A 24906-nucleotide genomic window follows, 5' to 3' on the forward strand; every position below is an offset into this window, starting at 1 on the left:
AGGGTGCTTGTGTAAAATCAGAAGTACCTTCAGAAAATGCCTCGATGTCCTGCTCCACTACATTTTTGCTAATAATTGAGCTTCCTGGATTTAGGTGTTGTATCAGTCACCACTAAATAGACTTACTAATAGCCTGAAAAAAGCAATCAATTGATAAAAGATACCTTTTCTTAGTAGTTGACTAAGATGTCTTATTTGTGACTTGTTTAAATCTAGATATTGGTTATTTTTAAGGTTCAAATCTAGTCCACTGACTTATTGGAGGTTTTTGGTATGGTGGATGTGCTTGTTCCTGTCTGGTAGTCAAGAAAAGTTTTCAATCGTTTGTCCAGGTTAATTAATCCACTTTAAAAAAAAAAACAAGAAAGACACCAAAGTCCTTCCAGTTTCACCAGTTTCCAAACTGGTCACAGTTTGGAAGAAGACACCTGTCCAGTGCATGCTGTTAGTAGTTATTCTTTGCATATTTTGAATGTGCCCTCTTGACCTGAGTTCTGTTTGGTTTTCTTACTCCTGTTTAAAAATGCGAACTAAGTAGTTTCATGCTTGGCACAGGGAAGAGGCGCCCTCTCCAGGCCCTTATGGAGATGCTGTGGAAGTAGAAAGCAGTGACGTTTAGATGTTTCATGGTGTAGAGACAGTTAATAATAACTTTGTAGCCTCTGCTGTTCAGCAGAATTGCATGCATGTGCTAATCTTGCCAGGAACATTGGATGTTCTCATACCAAGGCAATTGGGTCCTCTTTAGGTCCTAGAGCATTTTTTTCTGTTTGATGAAATCCTGAGGGAGCCAACACAATTGTGTTTTCTTCTGGACAGAAAGCTGGCTAAGAGGAATTATTTTCTTGGTTTCCTGCTGAAATGTTCTTTTACAAGAGAAACAGAGAAAAATGTCCTTTCTCAGATGGTTTTGATTTTCTTCCTGAAGTCTTGGTAGGATGAGCAATTTTACAGTCTTGGAAACAATGCAAGTCAAGGTTCAGATTGGTCATGCAGCTCCTTTTTTTTAATATAATCACACATTATTTCCTACTATTACAAAACATTGCAAAGCATTTCAGTGTTCAAATAGACTTGATAAAATTCCTAGCAGCTAGAACAGGAGTTCTAGAGTTTTGCCTGTGAGGGCGAATAAATTAAATAGGGTAAATACTTCTTTTTCCCTAGATGTTTTGCATCTCTCTGTGTGCTGCTGCTGTGTCATAGTGCATCCTATGCAGTTCCACAGAAATGGCATCTTACAGCAGGATGTTTCTGTTTTCCCTGAGTTGCATCTCCCAGCACTGCAGTGGCTTTACAGCTGTGACAGAGCAAAGCGCCACGTTCTGCTTCATGGCCATATTGCCAGCTAAAAGAAGACTGCAGAATGTCTCTTGCTGAGTGTGATGTACAAAGCAGAATGCTGCTTTTTTTTTTTTCTTCCATTACATCCAATTGCAAAGTCTGCATATTGAATTGGCAACTGAGGCAATTATATACAAAGGTTGCTGAATGATTATCAATATAAAAGTCCCGGGGTGGCACTGGGACTGTTTCTGAGTGGAGCAGTGCACAGGGCTTCAAAATGTAGTTTTGGAGTCTTTGAGACATCTTTTTCTTTCTGAAAATAAGTTAAATGCTTCTGTGGAATTTGGAAATAATGTGTTTGTCTAAAGGAGTAGTCTCTCCTGCACCCATGCTCTTTTTTTTTTTCTTCCATATTACTTATGTCTTGGGACATTATGACTGAAAATGTTGACCTTAGCTTAATATTTGTGGTCAGTTGAAATGGACAGGATTGTTTGCTTCCTGCAGTTTGGACAGTGAAAAGAGACTCATCAGTTTAACTTTGCCAAATCTTTGTTGACGTTTCTGGTTTTCACATGCCTCAGTATTTAGTTGGCAAAAGATTCAGGGAAATAGCTTTCTAATCTTTGTTTAACTGATAATATTTTCCTTTCTTTCCAGGCTCAGTAAAGATACTAAGTTGAAAATAATGTCCTCAGTTTGACTGCACACATGCATGCATTTCAGTTTCATTTGAAGTGTATTTTGAAGTGCTGGAAGCTACAGCTGTTTTTATGTAAAATCTCAAAGAAACACAGAGAAATCTAAGCAGTTAAAATTGATCTTTATGTTTCTTGAGAAATGACAAATGCCTAAATACTGAATGACTCTCTCCTTATCTTGTCTGTGGATATTCAGAGACTGACACATCTTGGGTCTTTGGGGTTTTAAGATGATAACACATTTCAGGACTGGAAGACAGGGTTGAATTTTAGATGATGATTACTTAAAGCTGAGTTGTTGCTGGTTTCCAAGAAACTTCCTCTGAAGTTAGAACCACCTTTCTTTGTTTCTTTTTGTAGTCCACCACGTATTAAAGATGAACCAGATGATGATGGGTTTTATGCATCTCCTAAAGAGGACTCCAAACCCCTGAAGAGACCTCGAGAAGATGATGAGTAAGTGGTGTGGGTGCTGGTGGCTGGGATGATTGCTTTTAGTTTAAGAAGGTAACACTGAGGGAGCAGGTGGGATCTCAGGTTGTCAGCACAAACTTGCTCAAATGGGTGACTGGAGGTTTGAGACCAGGCTCCTTAATGCTGTTACAAGTTCTCTAAGCAGGACAAAGATACTATTTGTGGTGTCCAAGGCAAAATGCCATTAACTACTTCTGCAGATGGTGCTGTAAAATGTTGCAGAGCTAGTAAATAAAAAGAAAAGATCCCAGAAGGTAGGTAAGACACCAGTGAAGATTGTAAAACATAAATCTGAGCAAGTGAGGTATTAATTCTAGCTAAGTGGCTGCAGTGGTTTCAACTGGGGGAGGGAATGACTGCACAAGAGGCATAAAATGCATTGTCAGCCTGTTTGGGAGTGGGGGGAGGTTTCCCTGCACTGCTGGGCAAGATTCACGTGGAGTTTAAATATGACATGGGTTATACTGGGTTTTTTTGTCTCTAAATCTAAGGAAAGATACGTATGATGTTTGTCCAGGATAGCAACCTACCCAGTAAAATAAAAGCCCAGTTACATCATACTGTGATCTGTCACCATCTGTGTGCATCCAGCTCTTCAGGTAGTGTGACCTTATTAGCAGTCTGGATATGAAGGGTTGGAATGGTTTAACCATAGTGTGGCATTCTGTTCTTAGGTGGTGCTTCATTTTCCAAGAGAGATGGGTGTGGCATCTTTTGTGCAATCATCTGTTGCCTTCTGCTAAATTTTTGTCACCTCCCATCCACATCTGCAATGGAAAGATTAAGAATTTGCCAATAGTCAGTTTTACTACTTTTGGGACTAGGAGGTGGGGGTTTGCAAAAAGTGAACCTTCTGGGTAGGTCCCAGCCAGTTACATGCAAAAAGAGTTGGTTGGGGTTTAAAATGTGCCACTAAAATTTTGCCCATTTCTCCCATCTCATGTAACCACTGGGTGGCTATTAATGTGTTTGAATAGATTCTTCATCAAGGAATATTTTTGTTTCAGCAGCCTGAAACTTGTAGGGGCTGTTTTGCTAGATAGGGATCGTTCAGTCTTCAGACACTGGGGCATAAATTTATATTCTTCAGAAATTAAACATGCCAGAAATATTGTGAGCTTGTGCGTACAAACTTTGTATATGTATGACTTTATTTTTTGTCCTGGAAATTTGATTCTTTTCATCAACCAGTCTTTTTGTTCTTACAGTGCTGAGTACAAACCCAAGAAAATCAAAACAGAAGACATCAAGAAAGCAAAGAAAAGGAAACAAGAGGAAGAAGAGGTAATGTGAAAGACAGGTCTATTTCTATGATCAAGAAAAGCAAGACTGACAATTTGGTGTTATGTAGAGCAGGGGGAATCTGATCCAAGGGGAAGGAGGCAGGAGCCAGTCTGTATGTGGTAGATTCCCACGTATGGTGCAGGTTAAGGTGCAATCATGATACTATGGGCCAGACTTGCCACTTACCAGGTGAGGCCAAATAACTGGCTGTGTGTACACTTAGCTTGTCCCAAGTGTAAAGTAGAAGAATTTGGCTTAAAACCTAAGTGGGACCATCAGCAGACCTTGACTTAATAGGGGTAATCTAAGAGCACATTCATGTCATGAGGCTACAGTAGTTCAGTTGTTTGTGGCCAAGCTTGTGTGCCCCAAGAGAGAGTCTTTTAGTTTTAAAACATCATTTTGGGGAGGAGGGAAATAGTTCTTGTTCTAACATTTTCTTACACATTTTGCAGGACAGCAAAGCAAAGAAAGCCAAGAGCAAAGATAAGAAAGTCCCTGAAGCAGACAAGAGAAAGAAGCCGAAAAAAGAGGAGGAGCAGAAATGGAAATGGTAACTATATTTCAGTGATAGACTCTACCCTCTGCACCTGGACTTTCCCTGTTACCTCCCATGCTGACTAATTAGCACATCTGCTTTTCATTTTCATTGATTCATGAGGATTTGTTCTGTATAATTGGCTTGTGTTCAGTAAGCTCTTAAAAATATCTCCTTCACTATGTTCATCCTCTGAAATAGAAGTGAAATACTTTTTTGGGTATACCTAAAACAAGAAATAAGGTTTTTTGTGGTTATTGTTTGTTGTCTTTTTTTTTCTTTTCTATCTGTAGGCTGTAAAGGCTACCCATATTGATCAGATACCTGTGTCCTTGTGCCAGCTCCTTGCTGACAGTCTTCATAGCAATATGAAAATCTGTGGGCTTTGGGTCTTAGCAGGAATATTTTAAAATGTGCAGGTGCATTAACTGTATACTAGTAGGGCTTATCTGTGTTACATAGAGAGGACAACATGAGAAGGTATCTTCCATTGTATTCTAGCTGGATGTCAGCTGTGTGCCTCTCAAAACTGCTCCTGCCTCTTAAAATTGGTAAAGTGACCAGTTAAGCTTGGGCTCCTTGGAAAAACCAATTTTGAAGTTTTGAGTGGAAGGCACTTTCTGACTTGCCCTGGATCCTCAAGTAGCATCACTGAGCAACTGGAGTTGTGCTTTCACTCACTCTTCAATTTTTTTAGAATTATTTCTAAATAAATCTGAACTTCATGGTTCCTTGGGAAGCCAGGGAGATAGATAGATAGATACCTGTGCTGCATCAGTACTGCTCTTTGTAAGAAACCTACTGGATTTTTTTTCTTTAACTATCCTCAGTGATTTAAGCAATTGTTATTGCTGGATTTGAGCCTTAGTATTTCCCTCAGTTTAATGCGTATGTGGTTTTTAAAAGTGTATTTGTTCTTTGCACTCCTATAGTCTCCTGTAATGTATTTTATGACCTTTTGGGGATGATGTTTCAATGGGCTTTTTCATTCCTCAGATCATTTGGCTGTCTTTTAATAGATCTGTAATGTTGGGCAATGCCTTTGCAATCTTCTCCTGTCCTTTCTGGTTCAGTCTTTTACCCTTTTATTGTCACTCTTACTGATGCCCCTTTAAAAAGAAAATTATTCTATAGTGTTTATAGGCTTTGAATATTTCTCTTTGATTGTCACAGCTTCCTCAGAACATCAGGTCTTGGTTTGTTTTTTTTTTTATACTTGTGTGCTTCCTTAGAAATCTGCTTTTCAGATCCCTTCCCAAAACTCTCCTGATTTATTTTTGGGGGGAGGGCAATTCACTTTTCTCTTGATCCCTTTGCCAGCCTGTTTTTAATGTGCTTTGACATTAACAAACAACAGGGACCTGGAGCACTGGGAAGCTACAGAAGATCTTTAAGCCTTAACGATCTGTTGTCTTTTTGTCTTTGTCTCAGCTGCCCTTGCTGCTTCTGTCTAACTTAATATTCTGTTATCACAGCTCCCTTTTATTGTAGTCTGTATCCTTCAACAGCAAACCTATGCTGGAAAGCCACATTGTTCTCCCTCACCTGCCTTGGTTGGCAGCACAGTCCCAGGTAGCTGTGTTAAGCTCTGCCATTTGTGCTGACTGTGGAGGAAATCTGCCTTTGAAAGCATGTTTTGCAAAATTTGGCAGTAGGTAACTGCATCTTTCTGCCTATGTTCCTGTCATCCATCTGCAGCTGTGTATAGCTCTGTCTTTGCTGGACAGGGACTCCTCTGCACCTCAGTGGTGTCTTCTAAGGGCATTTTACGTTTTCATCTGAGCCAATTTTCTGAATGTCTGAGATCTTTTTTTTTTCATTTTCTTTTTGGCTGCTTCCTCAAGTGCTTGCTGCCTTGAGCATTTATATCCTCACTTCTGTGAATACTTGATGCTAGACATTCCCAAGGCATTGGTGGCCTCGTTCATCACCATGTGGAGTTCTTTTAGAGGTCATTTTCACACCCTGTCAGCCTGTGAACAATATGTGACCTGAAAGTATACCTTATGAGCACTTCTCCCACCTTGTGTTACAGCAGGTTCATTTCTTTGAGGGATGTTCATATTCTGAGGTAGATTCTGCTTTTTCCTAAGCATCTTCTCTATTTTCATTCCTCTTGAAAACCTCTCTCCTACCTCTGTGGTCCTGAGCCACCTTGGTATTCTTAGAAAGGTTTGATACTGGACTTTTCTGAGGAACTGGTTAGCACAGTTTCTGCTGAAATCATTCCTAATAGGCAGTGCTTTCCTTGCTCTCCCAAAATAATTTGTAGAACATTAGAAGCAGGAGCTACTTTGGACAGAGTTGCTGTAGTGCTTTTTTTTGTTTAAAACCAATTGAGGATGAAAAATTGGCTAAACGCAGGAGGCTCAGTTTTACCTTTCATCTTAATGCTTATGTACAAAGTTTAGAAAGGTGCAGGTGGGATTAGGAAAGGTTTGTGATATTTTTGTGGCAAACTTTCTTTTAGCTTCTGGCCTTGTAGCCCTCCCAAAAGGCACAATGTACTGCAGCTGTCTATTTAAACAACTGCCTTTCCTAGTACTCCTTTGGCATGTGTCCTTTGTAAAAGAACAGAAATGAGTAGAACAGAATTTCTCATCAAGTAAAATACCAGAGTGATAAATCTTAAAAAGCCAGAGATGAAAAGCAAGAATGACAAACCTGTCCTGTAAAGTAGTAGCTACTGGGAATGATCTCCTATTTTTCTTCTTATTGGAATAAAAGTACTCATTGTCAGAGAAGAAAACCATCCTCTGGCTGGTTTAGATTTGTTTTGCTGGAAGTATCTTCTGGGTGGAAGAACCCAAGCCTATATTTGTCAAAATATTTAGGTTTCTAGCTTCTAATTAATCTAAAAAAACCCTAATCATTAGGAATATAAATATTTAGGATCTAGACTTCAAATGTCAATATTAGTTGCTTGTATCAGCACAGTTTACTCAAGCCTTCATCCCAGCCAGGGACTGAAATCCAACATGCAGGTTTTGTTCTGGTGCTGTGGTCAAAGTTAGTGCCTTTCTAAATGCAGTAAAGTGCTGTGGCCCATGCAATTGTTTTTCCTAAATTATCAATGTACAGGAAGAAGAGAAGCATTTTGAATGTCTTGTAGCAGCAGCTCTTTGCTCTGTACAGTGCTTATCTTCTGCCCAGGGACTCTGTTATCTCAGCAGGGATGAAGTGATCTGTATTTGTACACTGCACATCTCTCCCCAGCTGCTGTTGCACCCAGAACGTGACTGCTCTGTAGACACTAGAGGGAAGCTTAGACTCTTATTTTATTGTCAGGACTCCACAACAAAGTTGTCTGGGCAATTCAAAGACCAAGTGCTGTGACAGGTTAATGATCTTCCAGTTGATTAATCACTATGCTAAAAAAGCCTTTCTCAGCAGGGAATCCTATGCCAGCAGCATGCAGCAGTAATGTTCTGATAATCATGAAAGAGGTGTAAAGGGGAGGAGGGTGGAGTCAGTGACTTGGGTACTGGGAACTGGGGGGAGGATACTGGCCTGGTGGGACCCCTTGTCTCTGTAGATGAATTGCTGGCCCTGTGAGTTTGTTCAGCTGGAATGTGGGCTTGGTGGTGCCTACCTTGCTGTACTGTGATACCTAATGCATCACATGCAAAATGTTTTTATAGATGTGCTTTAAGGCAAGTTTGCAATTTCCCTGTGCTCCTCTGTTTTTCTTCAAATGTGCTTTTCTTACCCAAAGAATTGGAGTGAATTTTAAATGACAGAGCAGGTTTTAGTCTTTCTTGTCCAAGCAGGTTTGTTCTCATTTAGGTCGTAAATGAACATCTGTTTCTTTATCTCTGCCCTTAATGGTGTACTTGTCCACAACTGAAAGCAGCTGTGTAATATACTACAGGTGTTTGGCTTTGCTGAGCAGACATCCTGGACCTGGTGTGAGATCTCAGCTGACTCTGATCTGGCATGATCCTGGCTGTTTTACAAGACAATTCTTCATTTTTCTTAAGTTCTCAGCTTTTTCAGCTCTGTGATTTTGTGAAAAGAGCAGCAAGCAGGGGGTGATGTGTCATCAGATAACATCAAGGTGTTCTGTTCATGGACATGGTTGTGCTTTAAAAATTAAAAAAAAAAAGGGAAAAAAGAATAATTACATGCTGACTGTGCATTGAATATTTGTACATGGTCTGAGCCTGACAAAACAATGATTGTTCATTTTCTTTAGCACACTCTTACAGCCCACAGTAATAAAGGAGCTTAAAACTGTATTGGTTCCTATTTCTGTCTTGAAGGTGGGAAGAAGAGCGTTACCCTGAAGGCATTAAATGGAAGTTCCTAGAGCACAAAGGTCCTGTATTTGCTCCACCATATGAACCTCTGCCTGAAAATGTCAAGTTTTATTATGATGGTGAGTTAATCTGTGTTTCCACTTGCTTGGAAGAGAAATAAACATTCTCAGGGTATTGTGGTGTTCTTCCGGGGACTGAAGGGATGAGGAGGTGGTTTTGTTTTTGTGGCTGGCTTCAAAGAAGTTCCTTAACAGCTAAGTGAAGGAATGATCTGTGGAAGTAAAGAAACAGCTTGCTGATTTCTGCTAACTAAGTTGACATGAAGAAGAACTTGTTCTCACTCTGTTATGCTGGTAAATCTCTCAGGTTCCTAAACAGTCTGATGAGCATGTCTTTTGCTGGAGAGGAGTGTGTAACCAGTAGAATACATAACTGTAGTTCATTGCTGGCTGCCTTCAGGCTTCCTCTGTTTTCTTTAACCTTATGAATTGCAGCTCCCATCATCTGTGATGAAATTTGTGATCATTTGGTGGCAGGAGTGGAATAAAAGACACCTGAATTTTGATACAGATGGTGGTTAGGGTCTTGTAGGAATGCATGGGGTGACCCTGGCCTCAAGGACACAGCCTTGTGGTGTAAGTCAGGGTCCCACTCACTGACCACGGTGTCCTGTAGAACTAATTGATGTGGGATTCTAATATGCTGGGCTGACTGCTTGTTAGAGGCTCATGTGGAAGGGATTATATGATGTGATGCCTGCTGGAGACTAGACTTGATGACCCGTGTGTTTCCTTTTAGTCTTGTGATCATGTTAAATGAAGGATCAAATTAACCCAGGATTGAATTAAGTGGGAGGTATTTGAATGGATGAAAACATAATTTTTGGTGAAGGGACATCTGCACTTGGAGCCCTTCCAGGAGCAATGTGCTGTTTTCATGTGACATGAGACAGTGTTTTTTCAATACTGAGGAATAGGTGACATTCATTCTCAGCAACAATCTAGTGAAATAAACATAAAGCATCCCATAAAGGCTATCTCCAAGACCACAGAGGATGTCTTACAGACTCCTTTCTTAGGGTTTGGTAAGAGCTTGATACAAAGTTGGCATTTTTTTTCCTCTATTGAAGGATGTGTGATATTCCTCCAGCTGTCTAGAGGAGGGGAGAGGGGCAAATTGCACTTATAGCAGTGCAGGCAGCCATAAACTCCTCTTCTGTCTAGCCATTTATTTCACAAAACCTCTAGGAGGTGGTTGAATTTTTTCAACATTTGTCTCTGTCTTGGCAGAAATTCCTCAGCAGGCACAACAGTTACAGGGTGGTCAGGGACTGGGGGGGGGGGAGAGTGTCTGGGAAATAAAACAATCACATAAGTCTTCCTCGAGAAACTAGGCAAAAAATCAGATGTCTGATTTACACAGCAGCTGCTGAGAGCTGCTGTCTGTGCTCACAAGGCATTGTCTAATTTCAAGATTATCCTAGGATGATTTGTGGGGTCCAATAATCATGCTCTGGCTGGCCAGCCAGCTGCCAGGCTGCAGGATCTCACTGGAGGAATCTGTCCCTTGCCTGGAGATTGCTTTGCACTGAGACTGCCTGTTTTCATCTAACATAATACTGACTGCTGGATCTATTGTTAGTGCTTACAATACCAAACCTGGTGAAGGAGCTAGAAATGCCAAACCCATCTTTTGAGGCTTGACTGTCTGCTTGGGTAGGTGAACAAGCTGCTGCTCATACCCAGAGCTTGCATGTTTGTTTGTTGATGGGGCAAGGTAGGAGAGCAGATGGAGAAAGTTGTGTTTCAATCTCTTCTGCTCATGTTGTCCCCCCCCTGACTGCTCTCTGGTTTTTAGTTTTGTAAGTGAGGAAACTAATATTCACAGCCCTGGAATAAATACCTCTTCTTCTTTTCCAGTGCAATCACTGAGAGCCTTTTCAAGCCTTTGTAAGAAAAAGAGGAAATTCAGTCCTTTGAAATACATTCTAAAGTAATTAGATAAAGGGGACTGAGCCTTCAGCAATTTGGGAAAAGTATCAGTCATTTTAGCCCCAGAATGAATATATTGCTAACTTGATGGCCTCTTTTAAGCTAGACTTGCAGCCTGGAAAAACTGTTTCCCTTGCTGTCTCTCCCTTCCCCCATTTCCTGTTACAAGCAAACAAACGCTGTATTTTAGGTTGCAGCTTAAAAATTGGCAGAGTTATTGTTGATTTAATTTAATTGTGGAATACACTCAGATTATTGGGAGGACTTTGAGCTAAGTTCTTTTTTACGAGGGTTTATAGATTTTAAGGCTTTATAGATTACTCCCATGGTTTAATTTTGGAGATGATGCAGCTTTTAAAAACGTAGTAAATCTGAAGTGTGGTCTTTTTTTCCAAGAGCCTAGAAACAACCCTGTATTGATTTTTGTGCAGTAAAATGCTGCTTGAAAAATCCACAGGTGTTGACTGTCTGCCACCCCACTGGGACTTTAAATATTTCTTGCAACTAGCTGAAGATGTGAGCTGCATGCAAAGTCCTTCACAGGGGTCAGTGCCACCTCACGTGTCATCAGGAATGTGATCTGGACCAAAAAGCTGCTCCAGAGGAATGTTAGATATTGAATCCACAGCTTCAGTGTTGCAGCAGCCTCTTTTCCCTTGTGTTTTCAAGTCTTCCCTTGCAGCAATTCCACTCTGTACTGCAGTCTTGCAGATAAGCTGAAATGTGATCTCACCACTCACTGAAGGCTCAGTCTTTGGTAGAAATTGCCAGCTTTGGAGCCTGCTTTGGAGCCACAGGAGCACATTCCCACAGCAAAGGGAGAGATTAGCAGAATCCTGACATGTTTCCCTGCAGTGAAGGGGAGTTAAATATTTGGCATCCATTTCCAGCCTATTTGTGGTATATACATAGGAAGGGCTCTTCCTGGCTAGAAATAGCTGAAGGCTGGAAGGGATGTTCCAAAGTGGAGTCCCGTGGTGGGTAGGAGAGGAATACAGAGAGTGGATTTCCCATATGTCTGAGTGCAGGAATATGAAATTTAATAAAAACCCTTGCCTTTCTCACTTCAAACAGCAGGACCTCCCCAGGAGCATACACACCACTGGGGTGTCTCAGCATAGGTTTCCTGCAGGAGGCCTTTTCCCCTTCCTGCCCTGCATCTCTCAGACCCGTCTCATCAGTTTGCAATTGCTTTTTTCAGTGTTTATAGTCTAGAGGAAACTTTTTTTCCAAAATGTTTGTGATGAAAGTCAAGCAATTGTGCTCCTGTATTTCCTTTGGCAATTCAACTTGCTGTGCTATGTAACATTTTTAAGAAAAACTTGTCTGTTTTAAAAATACAGCGTCCTTTAAGGTAGTTACTGTGGCCTCTTTCTGGCTTCAATTCCTGTTTATCATTTTCTTTAAAAAGAAAACCTTTCTTTGTAGGTAAAGTCATGAAGCTGAGCACCAAAGCAGAAGAAGTTGCCACATTCTTTGCAAAAATGCTTGATCATGAGTACACTACAAAGGAGGTCTTCAGGAAAAACTTTTTCAAAGACTGGAGAAAGGTATGAACATAGTGCCTGCAGGCATGGCCATGGCCAGTGTCACCTCAGCACTGGGCAGTGAGAAGGGACTGCTGTTCCCTGCACAGCAAAGTGAGCTTCAAGCAGCTTGAAAGCCTCAGATCATGGCTGTGAAGTTCCAGTTTATCCTGTAGTTACTCAGTGCTTGTAGAGAACAGACCACTGGAAGGCCAGCACTCCATGTCCTCTGCTTCTTGTCCTTTTTCTCTTTGACCTTGAACATGTGCAAAAGTTTGGGGATCCTTGGGGGTTTGTTGTGAGAACCTGTCTTGTTTAAACTGCCTGGGGTAGGGTGAGTTCTACTATACATAAAAACTTACTCTATGAAAACTTAAAGTGCTGCTTTTTTTCTGCAAGGAAATGACCTCTGAAGAGAAGAGCACTATCACCAGCCTCAGCAAGTGTGACTTCACCCACATGAGCCAGTATTTCAAAGCTCAGTCAGAAGCTAGGAAACAGATGTCCAAGGAGGAGAAACAGGTACCAGAGGGATTTCTAGGAGACTTCTTGATTTTTAGCTGGCTTCTTCTTTGTGTAATTATTCCTCTGCCTGCCTTGCCATTTGTCAGTCAGTGTTTACTGGCTTTCAAATTTTTACATTTGTGTTAACTGTAGGAGTGTTTACTGTGCAGCTCAGGTAAAGCAAAGCCCTGTTTACAGCTGAATCTTCATCCTGACTTTAGACATGGGAGCCTTGGTCCCTGATCCTCAACTGGGGACAGATTTTTCATTTTAGAAACTCTTGGATTTGGAAGGCAAAATTGTGGACAGTGGAAGTGATGCAGCAGTGACATTAGCAAATAAAATGGGAGAACAAACCTGAAGTTAAACTTAGTGCGTTTTCCTGAGGGAAGAAAAGAAAGAACTTTGTTTTCCACTAGCATGACTACAGTGGTTTGTGGGGACAGAATTAAATAGTTTTTAGATGACTGAGAGTTACTGCAATGGGAGCTGGAAACTTGTCCCAAGTTCTCAGTTGCTCTTTTGCAATGCCACAGTAATTGCCCTGTGAGTCAGGGGGATTGTGGCCTTCATGGTCAGAGGGCTCCCACCAAAAGACAGCCTGTGCCTTCTTGGTGTTCCCATTTGAGAACAGAGGGTGAGCCTTCCTCAGTTCTGCCCGTGGTGGCCACTATAATGAAACAGAAGTGGCTTTTTCTGTTTTGTTCTAAGCTGCCACCAGTGCAGTCTGCAGGTCAGATGTTTTATATTGAGCTGCAGTGTTTTAATTTTTCCTTCTATATAACTGGAGTTCAAGCACAGAAGTATGCAGTGAAATCTCAGCACATTTTTCCTTAGGAGGCTGTGTTCTACTTACAAGACCATTTGCTGACACAAGCTTGACATGTGGCAGACTGGAGACATTCCTCTGCCTGCTTTCTGATGCCGAGTTCAAACACAGAAGTCTGAGTTTTTATGCATAAAACAAGATACCAAGTCTGGTGGATGTCAAATGCTGAATGTAGACTGTAAAGCAGCAGTACATTGCTGGAGCTGCCCTTCTATCTGTGGTATATAGATCTAAATGTCTCTCTGTGGCAAAATTGTAGGTGTCCTCATCAGCCCTAATCTGTTCCTCCCAAATACAAATTTTCGCACATCTTTTCCCTTTTTTTGTTGTTTTTGTTTGTGCTTCTTGTATTTTATGAACACTTTTCTGGACAGTGTGCTGCTCTGTGTGTTGATCCAGCACTTGGCATGATGGGAATCTGGTTCTGAGTTGAGTCTTCAGCATTGGTGTGGTGCAAATAGCAAAATTTTTGAAGTTTTGGCATTTCGAGTTGTGCGTGGTGCTGGGTATAGCATAGCATCCTTGCTTTTGGCTTTTTCCAGAAAATCAAAGAGGAGAACGAGCGACTATTGAAGGAATATGGCTACTGTGTGATGGACAACCACAAGGAGAGGATTGCCAACTTTAAGATTGAACCTCCAGGTCTCTTCCGAGGTCGTGGGAACCATCCCAAGATGGGAATGCTGAAGAGACGCATCATGCCAGAAGACATCATCATCAACTGCAGCAAGTGAGCACTGGGTGCTTCACACCTTAGCTCTAGGATAAGATTTTCCAGAATCCTGTAGAAGTTGATATACAAGCACTTAGAGATACACATCTCATCTTACTCTTACAAGGAGGAGAAACTGAGGCATAGAAGCAAAGACACTGAACAAGGCTATCGCAGCTTTCATGCTGAATTTTGTCAGCTTGTTTTCTTCCTCATCCCTACACATCCTGCATCTGTTCAGGCAGTCTTTCCAGCTGATATTGCCAGAAATTAATTTTCTTCTAGATCACTTGCCCTACTTTGTCTTCCTTGATGTTGAAGGCTGAGGTTTGGTGGGCTTCTTTTCTATCTTGTTCTTACAAGTGTCCACATTATTGTAGTGTCCACAAACCAAAGCTGGTCCTGCCAGTTTGTGTTCCCACTATTATAGTATAATATTTCAGCAGATACATATTGATAACAGTTACATTTCTGATTTTGATTGACTTCATTTCCTAACTGTGGAAATATATAGTTATGCTGCCTCAGTTTTTTCTCCGTGCTTTCTTTGTGTGGTTGTATTCATTCATTTCTCTATTCTGATGCTGTGAAAGTCTCCTTAAACAGTTTTTATTTGCTGTTTTGTAACTCTGCAGGGATTCAAAGATCCCTGCCCCTCCACCAGGACATAAATGGAAGGAAGTCAGGCATGATAACAAGGTTACCTGGCTGGTTTCATGGACTGAGAACATCCAAGGCTCTATCAAATACATCATGTTGAACCCTAGCTCAAGAATTAAGGTAAAGATCTATTTTTTTAAAAAAATCTTACTGCTCGTGTCTTAAAGAAACAAATGTAGCTGTTGGCTAGCAGAGAGATAGGAAGCAAAGCTGTCTTGCTGTTTTTCCTACACTGGCTGAAAAATACATGAACGTTTCTGTGCTTCTGTTTGCCTTAAAAAGAAAGAACACAATTGCTGCACACGAGAGCAGATGAAATCTGGAAAATTTCTATTAAAAAGTATCATTGTGTCATTCCTAGTAGGAATCCTTTACTCTCTGTAAGCCTAAAAGGCAGCAACTTATGGATGAACAGACTTGCTCTGGTGGGTATTTTATCTGTGTTTGGTGCCAACTTCCCCTGATCATCCAATGAACTTATAACCATGGTTGCTAATTAGTCAATTGTAAAATTAAAAATATGGCCAGGCCAGACTACTGGCAAAGAAGGCTATCAAGGAGCTATTAGGAAAACAAATCCTGCTGTGGAAGGAAAGACAGTCAACAAAGCAATTCCATAAGCAGTAATAAACCTGTTGAAATGTAAGTAGCTTTCAGTTTTGAGAGTAAGTTTTAAGATTTTCTCAGTAGGGCTTTTTTCAAGAGATTTTTCTCCTAAATTGGAAACAAGGGGTCGGTCCTACAACTATAAGGAAAAATCTCTGTTCCTTTTGAATTCATGCTCTCTTTTTTGCAATGCTTTGAATATATGGTAATGATGATGACCCATTGATGTTGCTTTTACCTTTTATGGGTGTTTAATTACATAGCTGAAAGAACATAAGTGTCATCTGATCAAAGCAGAGGAAACCATTTGTATGTTTAGAAGCAGGGAAGTCATAGTATCTTTTGTGTCTTTATAGTTGCTTCCACAGAAGTGTTCAATATCATGGAAATGTGAATTACCTACAGCTGTGCAGCAGCATAGCTCGAAGCTGAGGAGTTCAGCAGCAAAATCTCATTGCTTTTGTAAACTGAGATCATTTGCCAAACACACACTTACAAAGCCTTGAGATGCAGATTGGAACTGGTCCTTTGCCTTCTTTCTGATGCTGACTCTATTCCAACTTGCTCTGCAGGGGGAGAAGGACTGGCAGAAGTATGAGACAGCTCGGAGGTTGAAGAAGTGCGTAGATAAAATCCGGAATCAGTATCGAGAAGACTGGAAATCCAAAGAGATGAAAGTCAGGCAGAGGGCTGTGGCACTGTACTTCATTGATAAAGTAAGGAGCATGCACCAGCACCCTTTCCTTACCTTTCCTCTCCTGTTGGGAACACTCGGGAATGTTGTGTGTCTGATCCTAAGGCAGAATTGAGTCCAGTTCCTAAGGTATCCTGAGACTTCCTGGTGGGCAGGCTCCCATCTCCTTTTCCTTCTCATTACCTGGAGTCCAGAGCAATGAACTATTGTACTGAACATGGCTATTTCAGGCAGCAGTGTTTTGGTTCAGGCAAAATTCACAGCCTGGTTCCAGAATCAACCAGTTGGATTACTGGGAAGTTTGTGTGAACCTTTTGTCTCCAGCTTTTTCAGTTTTCCCGATGGGAATTTCTGCTTGTTTGTCACCTCTTTAGTTTGAGGCTACAGTCATGAGATTTCATATTTATGCTAATTTTTTCACCACAGAGACTTGAAAAGACTCCATTATACCAATGGAGTTAAAGCTATTTAAACCCAGTTTCTAGCCTTTTGATTATTTGTGTGTGTCCTATTATAAAGTGTCCTATGTGCTACTTAAAGTGTGTCTATTTAGTGTGCAATGAAGAGGTAGGACCATAGAAATGGTCAACTGAACTTCATCACCTTGTATCAGGTTAAGTTCACATGGAAGTCAGTTTGGTTTTTAAAAAATATCAATTTTTTTTGCAGTGGATTTCCATTCTGGCAGATTGGTAGATTTTTGGCTTTAGTGCAGGGTTCTTTAAAACCGATCAAAAGACATTTAAGGTAGGTTTTACTAGAATTTTAAAAGTGTCAATTTTATCAACACAAATGCATTTTCTCCCTTTTTTTTTTAATGGGTACTCCTGCTTCTAGGCCAGTGTCTGAAAGCTTCTGGCATTTATACATTACTGGGATGGTTTGAAATGCTTACATCTCTTGTTTTGATACAAATGTAGCTTGCGCTGAGAGCTGGTAATGAAAAAGAAGAAGGAGAGACAGCTGACACCGTGGGCTGCTGCTCTCTGAGGGTAGAACATATCAAGCTGCATCCTGAACTGGATGGCCAGGAATACGTGGTTGAGTTTGACTTCCTTGGGAAGGACTCCATCCGATACTACAACAAAGTCCCTGTTGAGAAGAGGGTAAGGCACCTCCACAAACACACAGACAGAATTGCAGAAAAATGTAGGCAGCACAGTTCCTAGTCAAAAAATAAGTCAGTTAATGCTCTTTTTAATTGGCAGTGCCATCAAAGAGAAGGCTGCTGGTGGTGTGATGTAACAAAGCAGATGTGATATTTAAACGTCTTGCTGCACTTCTCTGTGGTCTCATTGTCAAGGGTTGGTATAACTGTAGCAGCTATGTTAGATGGGTTTCTTGGGTCTCATTCTGGTTAGCAGAGTTGGTTTTGTCACCTGTAGAGTTCTAAGTCCACGTGACAAGTAAAAGCATAAAAGGTTCTGAAAACAGCCCTGCATGGCATTGCTCAAGTGGCTGTTTGACGTGGGCTGTCACGATACAAGGTTCTCTGTCACAGTGGTTTTGTTCATGTTGGAGTCGAGCTCTCACTGTGGTAGATGCTGATTTTGGGTGCTCCAGAGCAAACAGAGTAGTTGCACTGATACTTCTGGCCTGTGAGCCTGACTGTCTACCATCCAAGACCTCTTTTCTATGCAAAGTTAATTCCTTGATTTCTTTGTCATCTACCAATTTTAAATCTGCTGTGATCCTGACCTCATTCCAGAATAAATCCCTATCCAGCAGTGTGAACCTGGAGGGCACTATCTGAAAGTAGTGTTGGTTTTGTGGGTGCAACAGCCCTGCAAGTCAGCACAGTATGTTAGATACCCCATGTATAATACTGAATTGTAACCATGATCAGCAGTAAATGTTGGATGGCCTCTTGGGGAACAAAACTGAAAAAAAACCCACAAAAAAACAACAAACCGTAGCTCTTACAGAAATAGATGTGCTGAAATTCTTATTTTCTTATTTAAAGAACAAAACATTTTCCCTGGTTTTATTGGTATCTCTTGGTGTCTCTTATTTAGTGCATACAATAGCAAATCTATTATTGTGGAACTACAAACCTATGTGTAGTTGGTGTCTGTAGAAGAAAAGTGAAAGAAACTGGGGATTTGGAGCACACTGAGGTGTCATTTGTGGTCCCTGTATAATCAAAGATGCTTTGATTGTTCTCCCTAGACCATTGAGACTTGTTTGGGATGGAACTGCATGAAACATTTACTGTAGCAATGAGAAGGGTTGGCTTTTGGTAGCTTCAACCCATGAAAAATGACTCAGGGGTCTCTGGCTGGAGTGAGGGAATGGAGGTGGCTGTGGGGTCTCTGTCTCTGTCAGGCAGCTAAGCTAGAGCATAATCAGGTCTCCAGCAATCTTGATCTAAAGAGTGAGGATAAATGGTATTGAAGGGCCCTTTATAAAGGGCCTGGAATTCCTGTTGATGAGGAGGAACCTTCAACACAAGGGCTGTATTGAAAGGTGGGTGTTTGCTAGGAAGTAACATCCAACATCATCACTGGTGCCTGAAAACAGTTTAAGTGGCTCTCTGGCAGTGTTGCTCCTGATGTATTACTGCTCCTCAGTGCTGTCAGGTCTGTGTGTCTGAAGTCAGTGGTTTTCTTTTCCTGCAGGTGTTTAAGAATCTTCAGCTGTTCATGGAGAACAAGCAGCCTGAGGATGACCTCTTTGATCGCCTCAATGTAAGCACATGGCTGATGGTGGGGGCAGAGCACCAGAACAGGCTCTCACTCTGCAGCAGGCAGCAACAGCTGTGCTGTTCCAGAAATGGTTTCAGTGGCAGTTTGCTTCCAGAGCTGGCTTGAGCAGCCTAAAAGCAGTGAGAGTTCCTCAATCCAGTGTCACTGTGCCCACAGGTTCCTGGAGTGATGGGCTATGGTCCTGATGAGCCTGGCTGGCTCTGACTTGGGAAGGTTTTTTTTCAGAGTTCAGAGAAGACAATTGTGTGAGGTGACAGGTTTTCAGATGCCATCTCCATCTGCACATTTGGCTCTATGGGAGCACTGTGGTGGTTCAGGCACCTTTCTACCTGTTCAGAACCAAAACCTCCACACTGAACAAAATCTATTTGGCCACTTGTGGTACCTGATACCAATCTAATGCTTGTTGGTTCTTTGTTCACTTTGTCTGTGGTTTGGGTACTGTTGTGGTCAGGTCTGAGTACACTCGGGTTCAGCCCTGAGCTCCATGTCTTCATCAGCAAGTCTATACTGAGATTTCACAAATGCTGTGGTCAATTTTAGTGCTAATTGTCATCTCCTTTCTGCTTTCTTAGACCAGTATCTTAAACAAACACCTTCAAGACCTTATGGAGGGACTGACAGCCAAGGTATTCCGTACTTACAACGCCTCCATCACGCTACAGCAGCAGCTCAAGGAGCTCACTAATCGTAAGTCATGTCCTTGAAACTGAGAACAGATCTTACCCTGAAATACGGTCCTGGTTTCCTTGGCTTACCCACAAGTCTTGTGTCTGTACACCACTTCCTTGTTGCAGTTTTTTTCAGTGTAAATGTCAGACTGCTGAGGTCTGACCAAAAATCTGCTGCCAGACAGTCTCTTGGAGTGGTTGAGCAGCACTGGGACAGAGCAAAGCTGACTTGTGAGCACACCAGGATGTGCTAGCTAGTTTGTGTCTGTGCTTTACCAGATCTCTTATTTGCTTTCTGTTAACTGTAGAATGTTTTAGGTGGCAAGACAAGGCAGCTGCACTTGTAACAGCTTCATGTTTCCTGGCTGCTCATTCACAACTTTTCCTGTCCAGCTCTGGCAGCTTGCATGTCAACAACTTCACAGAGTGGGTACCTTAGACCTGTGAAGCCCAGTAGTGTTTTGAGCATTATGGTCCTGCCATCCACTGCTCTGAGCATGGATGTGCTTGCCCTGTCTCAGAGTGGCAAATGATGTCCTATTATTGAAGAAGACATCCCAGAAGGAGTCAAAACCCAGGGTGGAGGAGGTCAGGCTCTTTCTGCTTTCATTAGAGTGCGGTTTTGTGACTGGCCCGTCAGAGGGGAAGGTCAGCTCTGCAGAGTTGGTGGGGCACAGACTGGGGGACTGCAGAGCCCTGGAGAACCCACTTGTTCACCACTTTCTTGTACTTTGCAGCGGATGACAACATCCCAGCGAAGATCCTTTCCTATAACCGTGCCAACAGAGCGGTGGCCATCTTGTGTAACCACCAGAGGGCTCCGCCGAAGACCTTTGAGAAGTCCATGATGAACCTGCAGAGCAAGGTACCCCCAGCCTTGCCCAGCTCCTGGGCTGGGGCAGAGCTCCTCATGCTACCTCTCAGGAGTCACGTTTCCTTTCACTCCAGGTGAAATGGAAGCAGAGTCTGCTTTTCCCAGTTAGGAGTTGGTTAGTGCTGCGTCTGCTGGGAAAGCAGAACTCCACAAGCAGAGTAGTGAGCTGAAAGGGTCACTTCTCAGCCTGAGCTGTCTTTTACTTGTAAAGACCAAGACCAGACCCTCTCTAACTGCCTCCCATCCCATAGGGATATGTTCTGCTGCCATTGAAACTTCAGAGCAGCAGTCTCTAGCTCTGATTTGTGACCCCTGAAGAACCCAGAGTGGGCATCCACTTCTGTTCTGAGTCTCAGGCCACTGTCAGGGCAGGCTGTGTACACTGTACATTTTGCCCTCCTGACCTGACCTCTTCCTTTGCAGATTGTTTCTGATGAAGGCCATGAGGTCCAAAGGGGTTAGGTCTGTTCCTGGTCTGGCTTTAGAATAACCTTCACAATAAGAATTTCTGGTTTGGCACTGCAGTGTCCCCTGCTTCTGTAACACCTAACATGGCTGCCTTCACCTTAGATCTTAGAGCTTGGGGGATGTTTAAGGGGAATGTGCAAAATGTTAAATCTCCCTGAATCCTAAACTTACTGGAGGAGGACTGCCTGAAGCCTTAACAGCTTTCAGCCTGAAGGATTTGGGGCAAGAATTGATTCCTGCTGAGGGAACAGGGATCATCCTCCTGTGTTACCATCAGAGCTGGTACTGGCAGGATACAGTGGAGGCAGATAAGCTGCCTGAAGGGGCTGTTGGCCAGTCCCAGACCAAGCCAATTCATTTGCCTGCTTGGTTGTAGCAGTGTGAGAAACTCCCAGCACTTCCCTGTCTTTGGAAATGAGTGGGGCCCTCTTTCCGAGGGCAATATTTTACCATACTCAGTTTTGCAGAAATGGGTCTGAGTGCTAATAGATTCTGAACGTAGTCACAAACTCTCTCCCTTGGGTCATGCTGTCCAGGGATGTCTGCCAGAGTTCTCAGCAGCATGTTCACAGTGCTGCTGTCTGGTTTTGCCTCTCCTAGATCGATGCCAAGAAGGAGCAGTTGGCTGATGCCAGGAGAGAACTGAAAAGCGCCAAAGCTGATGCCAAGGTCCGGAGGGATGAGAAGTCTAAAAAGTAAGGCTGGTGTCACCAGGGTGTGCAATGCTCCCAGTGCTCTTGGCTCCAGATATGTCTGTCACCCTGTGTTCTGTTTCCCCAGCCTGTGGTCTGGGAAGGCTCCCTCAAGCTTTCTTGTCCCCTCCTCATTCTGTGCATGGAGAAATGGCTTTCAAGTTGAGGACCATGGGGTGCTCTAATGCTGCACCTCCTGCCATAGTCACTGGCAATAGTCTCTGCTGTGTCTCTTACCCCCCCCAGGCTGAGCACCAGCCAGTGCTCAGCCACCCTGCTGCCCAGCACCAAGCTGAGCAATGGATCCAGCGTGCAGCATTGCCATCTTTATGGGGAGCCAGGAGTTACACACTTGCACATGCACTGCTCTGGGTTCTGTCCTGCTCTGTTGGAAGCCCACAGTGCAGATGATGTACTCAGACTGTGTGAGCTCTGCAGGATGGACACAGGGGTGCTGAGTTAAGGTAGCAGAAAGAAAGCAGAATTCTCAGTGTAACTGTTCCAGAGGGGTAGGTGGGCTGGCTTTAGAGTGGATGTAGCATCAGAACTGTTCAGGCTGTTGCTTTCAACTCTTTGAAACAAAACTGTTGTTCAAGATTTCTGCTCTGCCTCTTTGAAAATGTCAGTTCTTAATTGCATGTGCTGAGAGTTTTGTGTCACCATCTGTGCTGACACAGCTGCCCTTTCTGTGCCTGGTGGCATTCCCTTGAGCAAAGTCCCTTTGGGTTCCCACAGTGTTGCCATCTCATCTCAATCCTAGCAGGGCATTAGGAATTAAATGTTTTGATTCTTTCCCACCCCAGGACAGTGGAGAGCAAGAAGAAAGCAGTGCAGAGGATTGAAGAGCAACTGATGAAGCTGGAGGTTCAGGCTACAGATAGGGAGGAGAACAAGCAGATTGCTTTGGGCACCTCCAAACTCAACTATCTGGATCCTAGGATCTCTGTTGCTTGGTAAGCACCTGCCTGGTGTGTGTGGGGAGAAACCTCCCCTTCACTGCTTGTCTTGTCCCCCCTAATAACAGACAAGGGCTGTGGCCAAGAGCAGGGACCATCTGCTGCCAGAGCCATCTGGCCTTCTCTTGTATCTTGAGATGGTTTCAGAAAGTTAAGAAAGAGTCTCTTGAGGCAAGTGTGACAATGCCAGCCCAAACCAGCACTGTGCTGGGAGGTGATGGGTTGAAGAACCTGCAGAGTCAGGAGGCTGGTGGTGCTTGGCTGGGTGGTGTGTCCTGTGCTGGAGCAGAGCTTAGGAAGCTGCTAGGGGAGAGCAGAGCTGCACAGCCAGGGGCTGAGGGCCTGTTCTGTGTTGACTAACAGTGTCTCCTCTCCTGCAGGTGTAAGAAGTGGGGAATTCCTATAGAGAAGATTTATAACAAAACCCAACGAGAGAAATTTGCCTGGGCTATCGACATGGCAGAAGAAGACTATGAGTTTTAACTTGGTTTTAATGAGCTGAATTTTATGGGATAAAAAGGGGGAGTAGCCTGGTTTTTAGGGAGATTGATAAACTGTGAGCCTTACTTGTCCTTGGATGCTGGGGAAGGGGGAGGAAAGGGGCAAGTGAGCATCAGATAAAACAGCCAACATCTTGCAGAAAGCATAACCTGGAAATATCCTAAAGGAGCTGAGCCAGTTGTCCTATGGACAACTTATTTAAAAATGTTTCAGAAATCCAAATTCTAGCTGTCTGGTTTGTGTGGTTTTTCTCTTGAGGCAGGGCAAGTGGATGGGGGATTTGTCAACCTTCCGCCAGGCAAATTCACCATCACACTGAGAGCGTGGGAATCTTTAGCTACTGTATACAAAATCCAATTATATTGGTGCGTTTTTACAGTTAGGGTTTTGCAATAACTTCTATATTTTAATAGAAAATGGACTCCTTAACCCCTGCCCTTCCCTTCCCCCTCCCACCCCATTTCAGAATTTAACAAATAAACAAAATTTAAGAAACCCAACGCACCTGTTACAGCTGTCACTATAGTCATGAAAATACCCAAATATATATATTTTTTTTTAATTTGTCACTTGAAACAGTCCTGGCATTGGAACATGAATTACAAATATCCACCACATTCAGAGCAAAGCATGATGGGAAATCGGCCTCCTGACTTGAGCGTTCCTTTCTTAAATGTGAATTTTTATTTCTTTTAATTATTTTAAAATATTTAAACTGGTTGTTTTCTTCTTGATCTTAAAGATCATGTAGATTTTGGGGGGGGAGGGAGAGGGCCGTGTGATGGAGAGACTTGTGTGGAATTTTGAGGACAAATGAAATTGGCAGCAAATGACATTCCCATCACCCTTTGTTCCGAACACGCTCTGTACACTTCAAGAATATCTACTTTTTAGGTTTGTCAGACTGTTTTACCTTTTCCCCCCTTTTTTTCTAAGCCCCACTCCTCTCTTTTACTTGAAAGATTTTATTGTGTAAAAAGAAGTTTCACAGGTCAATAAATTTCGAGGGAAACGAGCATCGGTCCAAAAAAAAAGGAAAATAATCAAGATTTTAGGGCTTTTATTTTTTTCTTTTGTAATTGTGTAAAAAAATTTTAAAAAAATTAAAAAAGCAGAATTTTAATGTGAAACCTTTTTTTGCTATAATCATTAGTTTTAGAGGCATCGTTAGCGTAGTGTGTGTGCGAAGACCATTTCCTGCAGCCTTTCCTCAACAAGTATCTTCTATTTTTATCATGAATTCCCTTTTAATCAACTGTAGGTTATTTAAAATAAATTCCTACAACTTAACTGAGTGTTGGTGTCTGAGTTTTCCTTCACCTTGGGCCCTGGGCCATGAGGGGCTCGAGGTCAAGGGGCAGATGTTGGGTTGGGCACCTCCACAGCGAGAGGCTTGAGCCCTTCTTGTGAGCAGTGCTGCACAGGGGACACTGAGGCTGTGACAAGGACCAAGTGGGGTGGGATTGACACAGCAGCTGTGTCTTCATCAAGGGTGAATTGGAAGCATGTGGTTTCCTAATAATGCCAAGGATCTGAAATGAAGCACCTGGCAGTGGCAACTCTTCTGGAGCTCTTTCTACAGCTGGAGATGTTGCCCTGATCAGAGAAAGTCTCACTGCTGGCTCCTCCTGTGGAGTCTGGTGGCTCTGTGCTAGGTCTGTATGGTCAGGTAGCTGAACCCTCAGTGGGTCTTACAGCATGGGGTGTTTTGGAGACCTGGTAAGGGGTACAGTGAGCTGACCAGGCTGTCTCACCAGCCTGTGATCATGGTGCTTCCTCATGAGCTCACATCAATGCTGGGGCTTCAGGTGGTCCATCAGCTCACCTGGTTCCCACATCTCTCATCTGTGTTCCCTGCCTGGCTCTTTGCTTGTCTGGGTTGGTTTGTGCACCCCAGAGGAAACTACCTTGAATAATGTACTTAAACATCAGCAGCTTGACCCCCCAAGCTCTCTGGCTGCAGAATTGTTCTTA

At 42.7% G+C, this 24906-nt stretch overlaps 1 protein-coding gene across 3 annotated transcripts in view; it reads left to right on the forward strand.

The window, feature by feature from the left end:
• Positions 1-24222, forward strand: part of TOP1 (DNA topoisomerase I) — a 64254-nt gene extending 40032 nt beyond the window's left edge. For 2 of the 3 annotated variants that reach the window (XM_071760239.1, XM_071760242.1), the window contains 16 exons: positions 2349-2444; positions 3671-3746; positions 4202-4299; positions 8547-8662; positions 11963-12084; positions 12460-12582; positions 13936-14123; positions 14741-14885; positions 15944-16087; positions 16986-17171; positions 18684-18752; positions 19346-19460; positions 20179-20306; positions 21384-21478; positions 22279-22428; positions 22812-24222. In XM_071760239.1, coding sequence (XP_071616340.1) covers positions 2349-2444; positions 3671-3746; positions 4202-4299; positions 8547-8662; positions 11963-12084; positions 12460-12582; positions 13936-14123; positions 14741-14885; positions 15944-16087; positions 16986-17171; positions 18684-18752; positions 19346-19460; positions 20179-20306; positions 21384-21478; positions 22279-22428; positions 22812-22914 — 1954 coding nt within the window. In that variant the 3' untranslated portion in view covers positions 22915-24222. The remainder of the gene's footprint in view (positions 1-2348; positions 2445-3670; positions 3747-4201; positions 4300-8546; positions 8663-11962; positions 12085-12459; positions 12583-13935; positions 14124-14740; positions 14886-15943; positions 16088-16985; positions 17172-18683; positions 18753-19345; positions 19461-20178; positions 20307-21383; positions 21479-22278; positions 22429-22811) is intronic. The other variant, XM_071760240.1, reaches the window with a different exon arrangement.
• Positions 24223-24906: the final 684 nt, after the last annotated feature.

The sequence above is a fragment of the Heliangelus exortis genome, chromosome 16 (assembly GCF_036169615.1).
Source record: "Heliangelus exortis chromosome 16, bHelExo1.hap1, whole genome shotgun sequence".
NCBI classification, from domain to species: Eukaryota; Metazoa; Chordata; class Aves; order Apodiformes; family Trochilidae; genus Heliangelus; species Heliangelus exortis.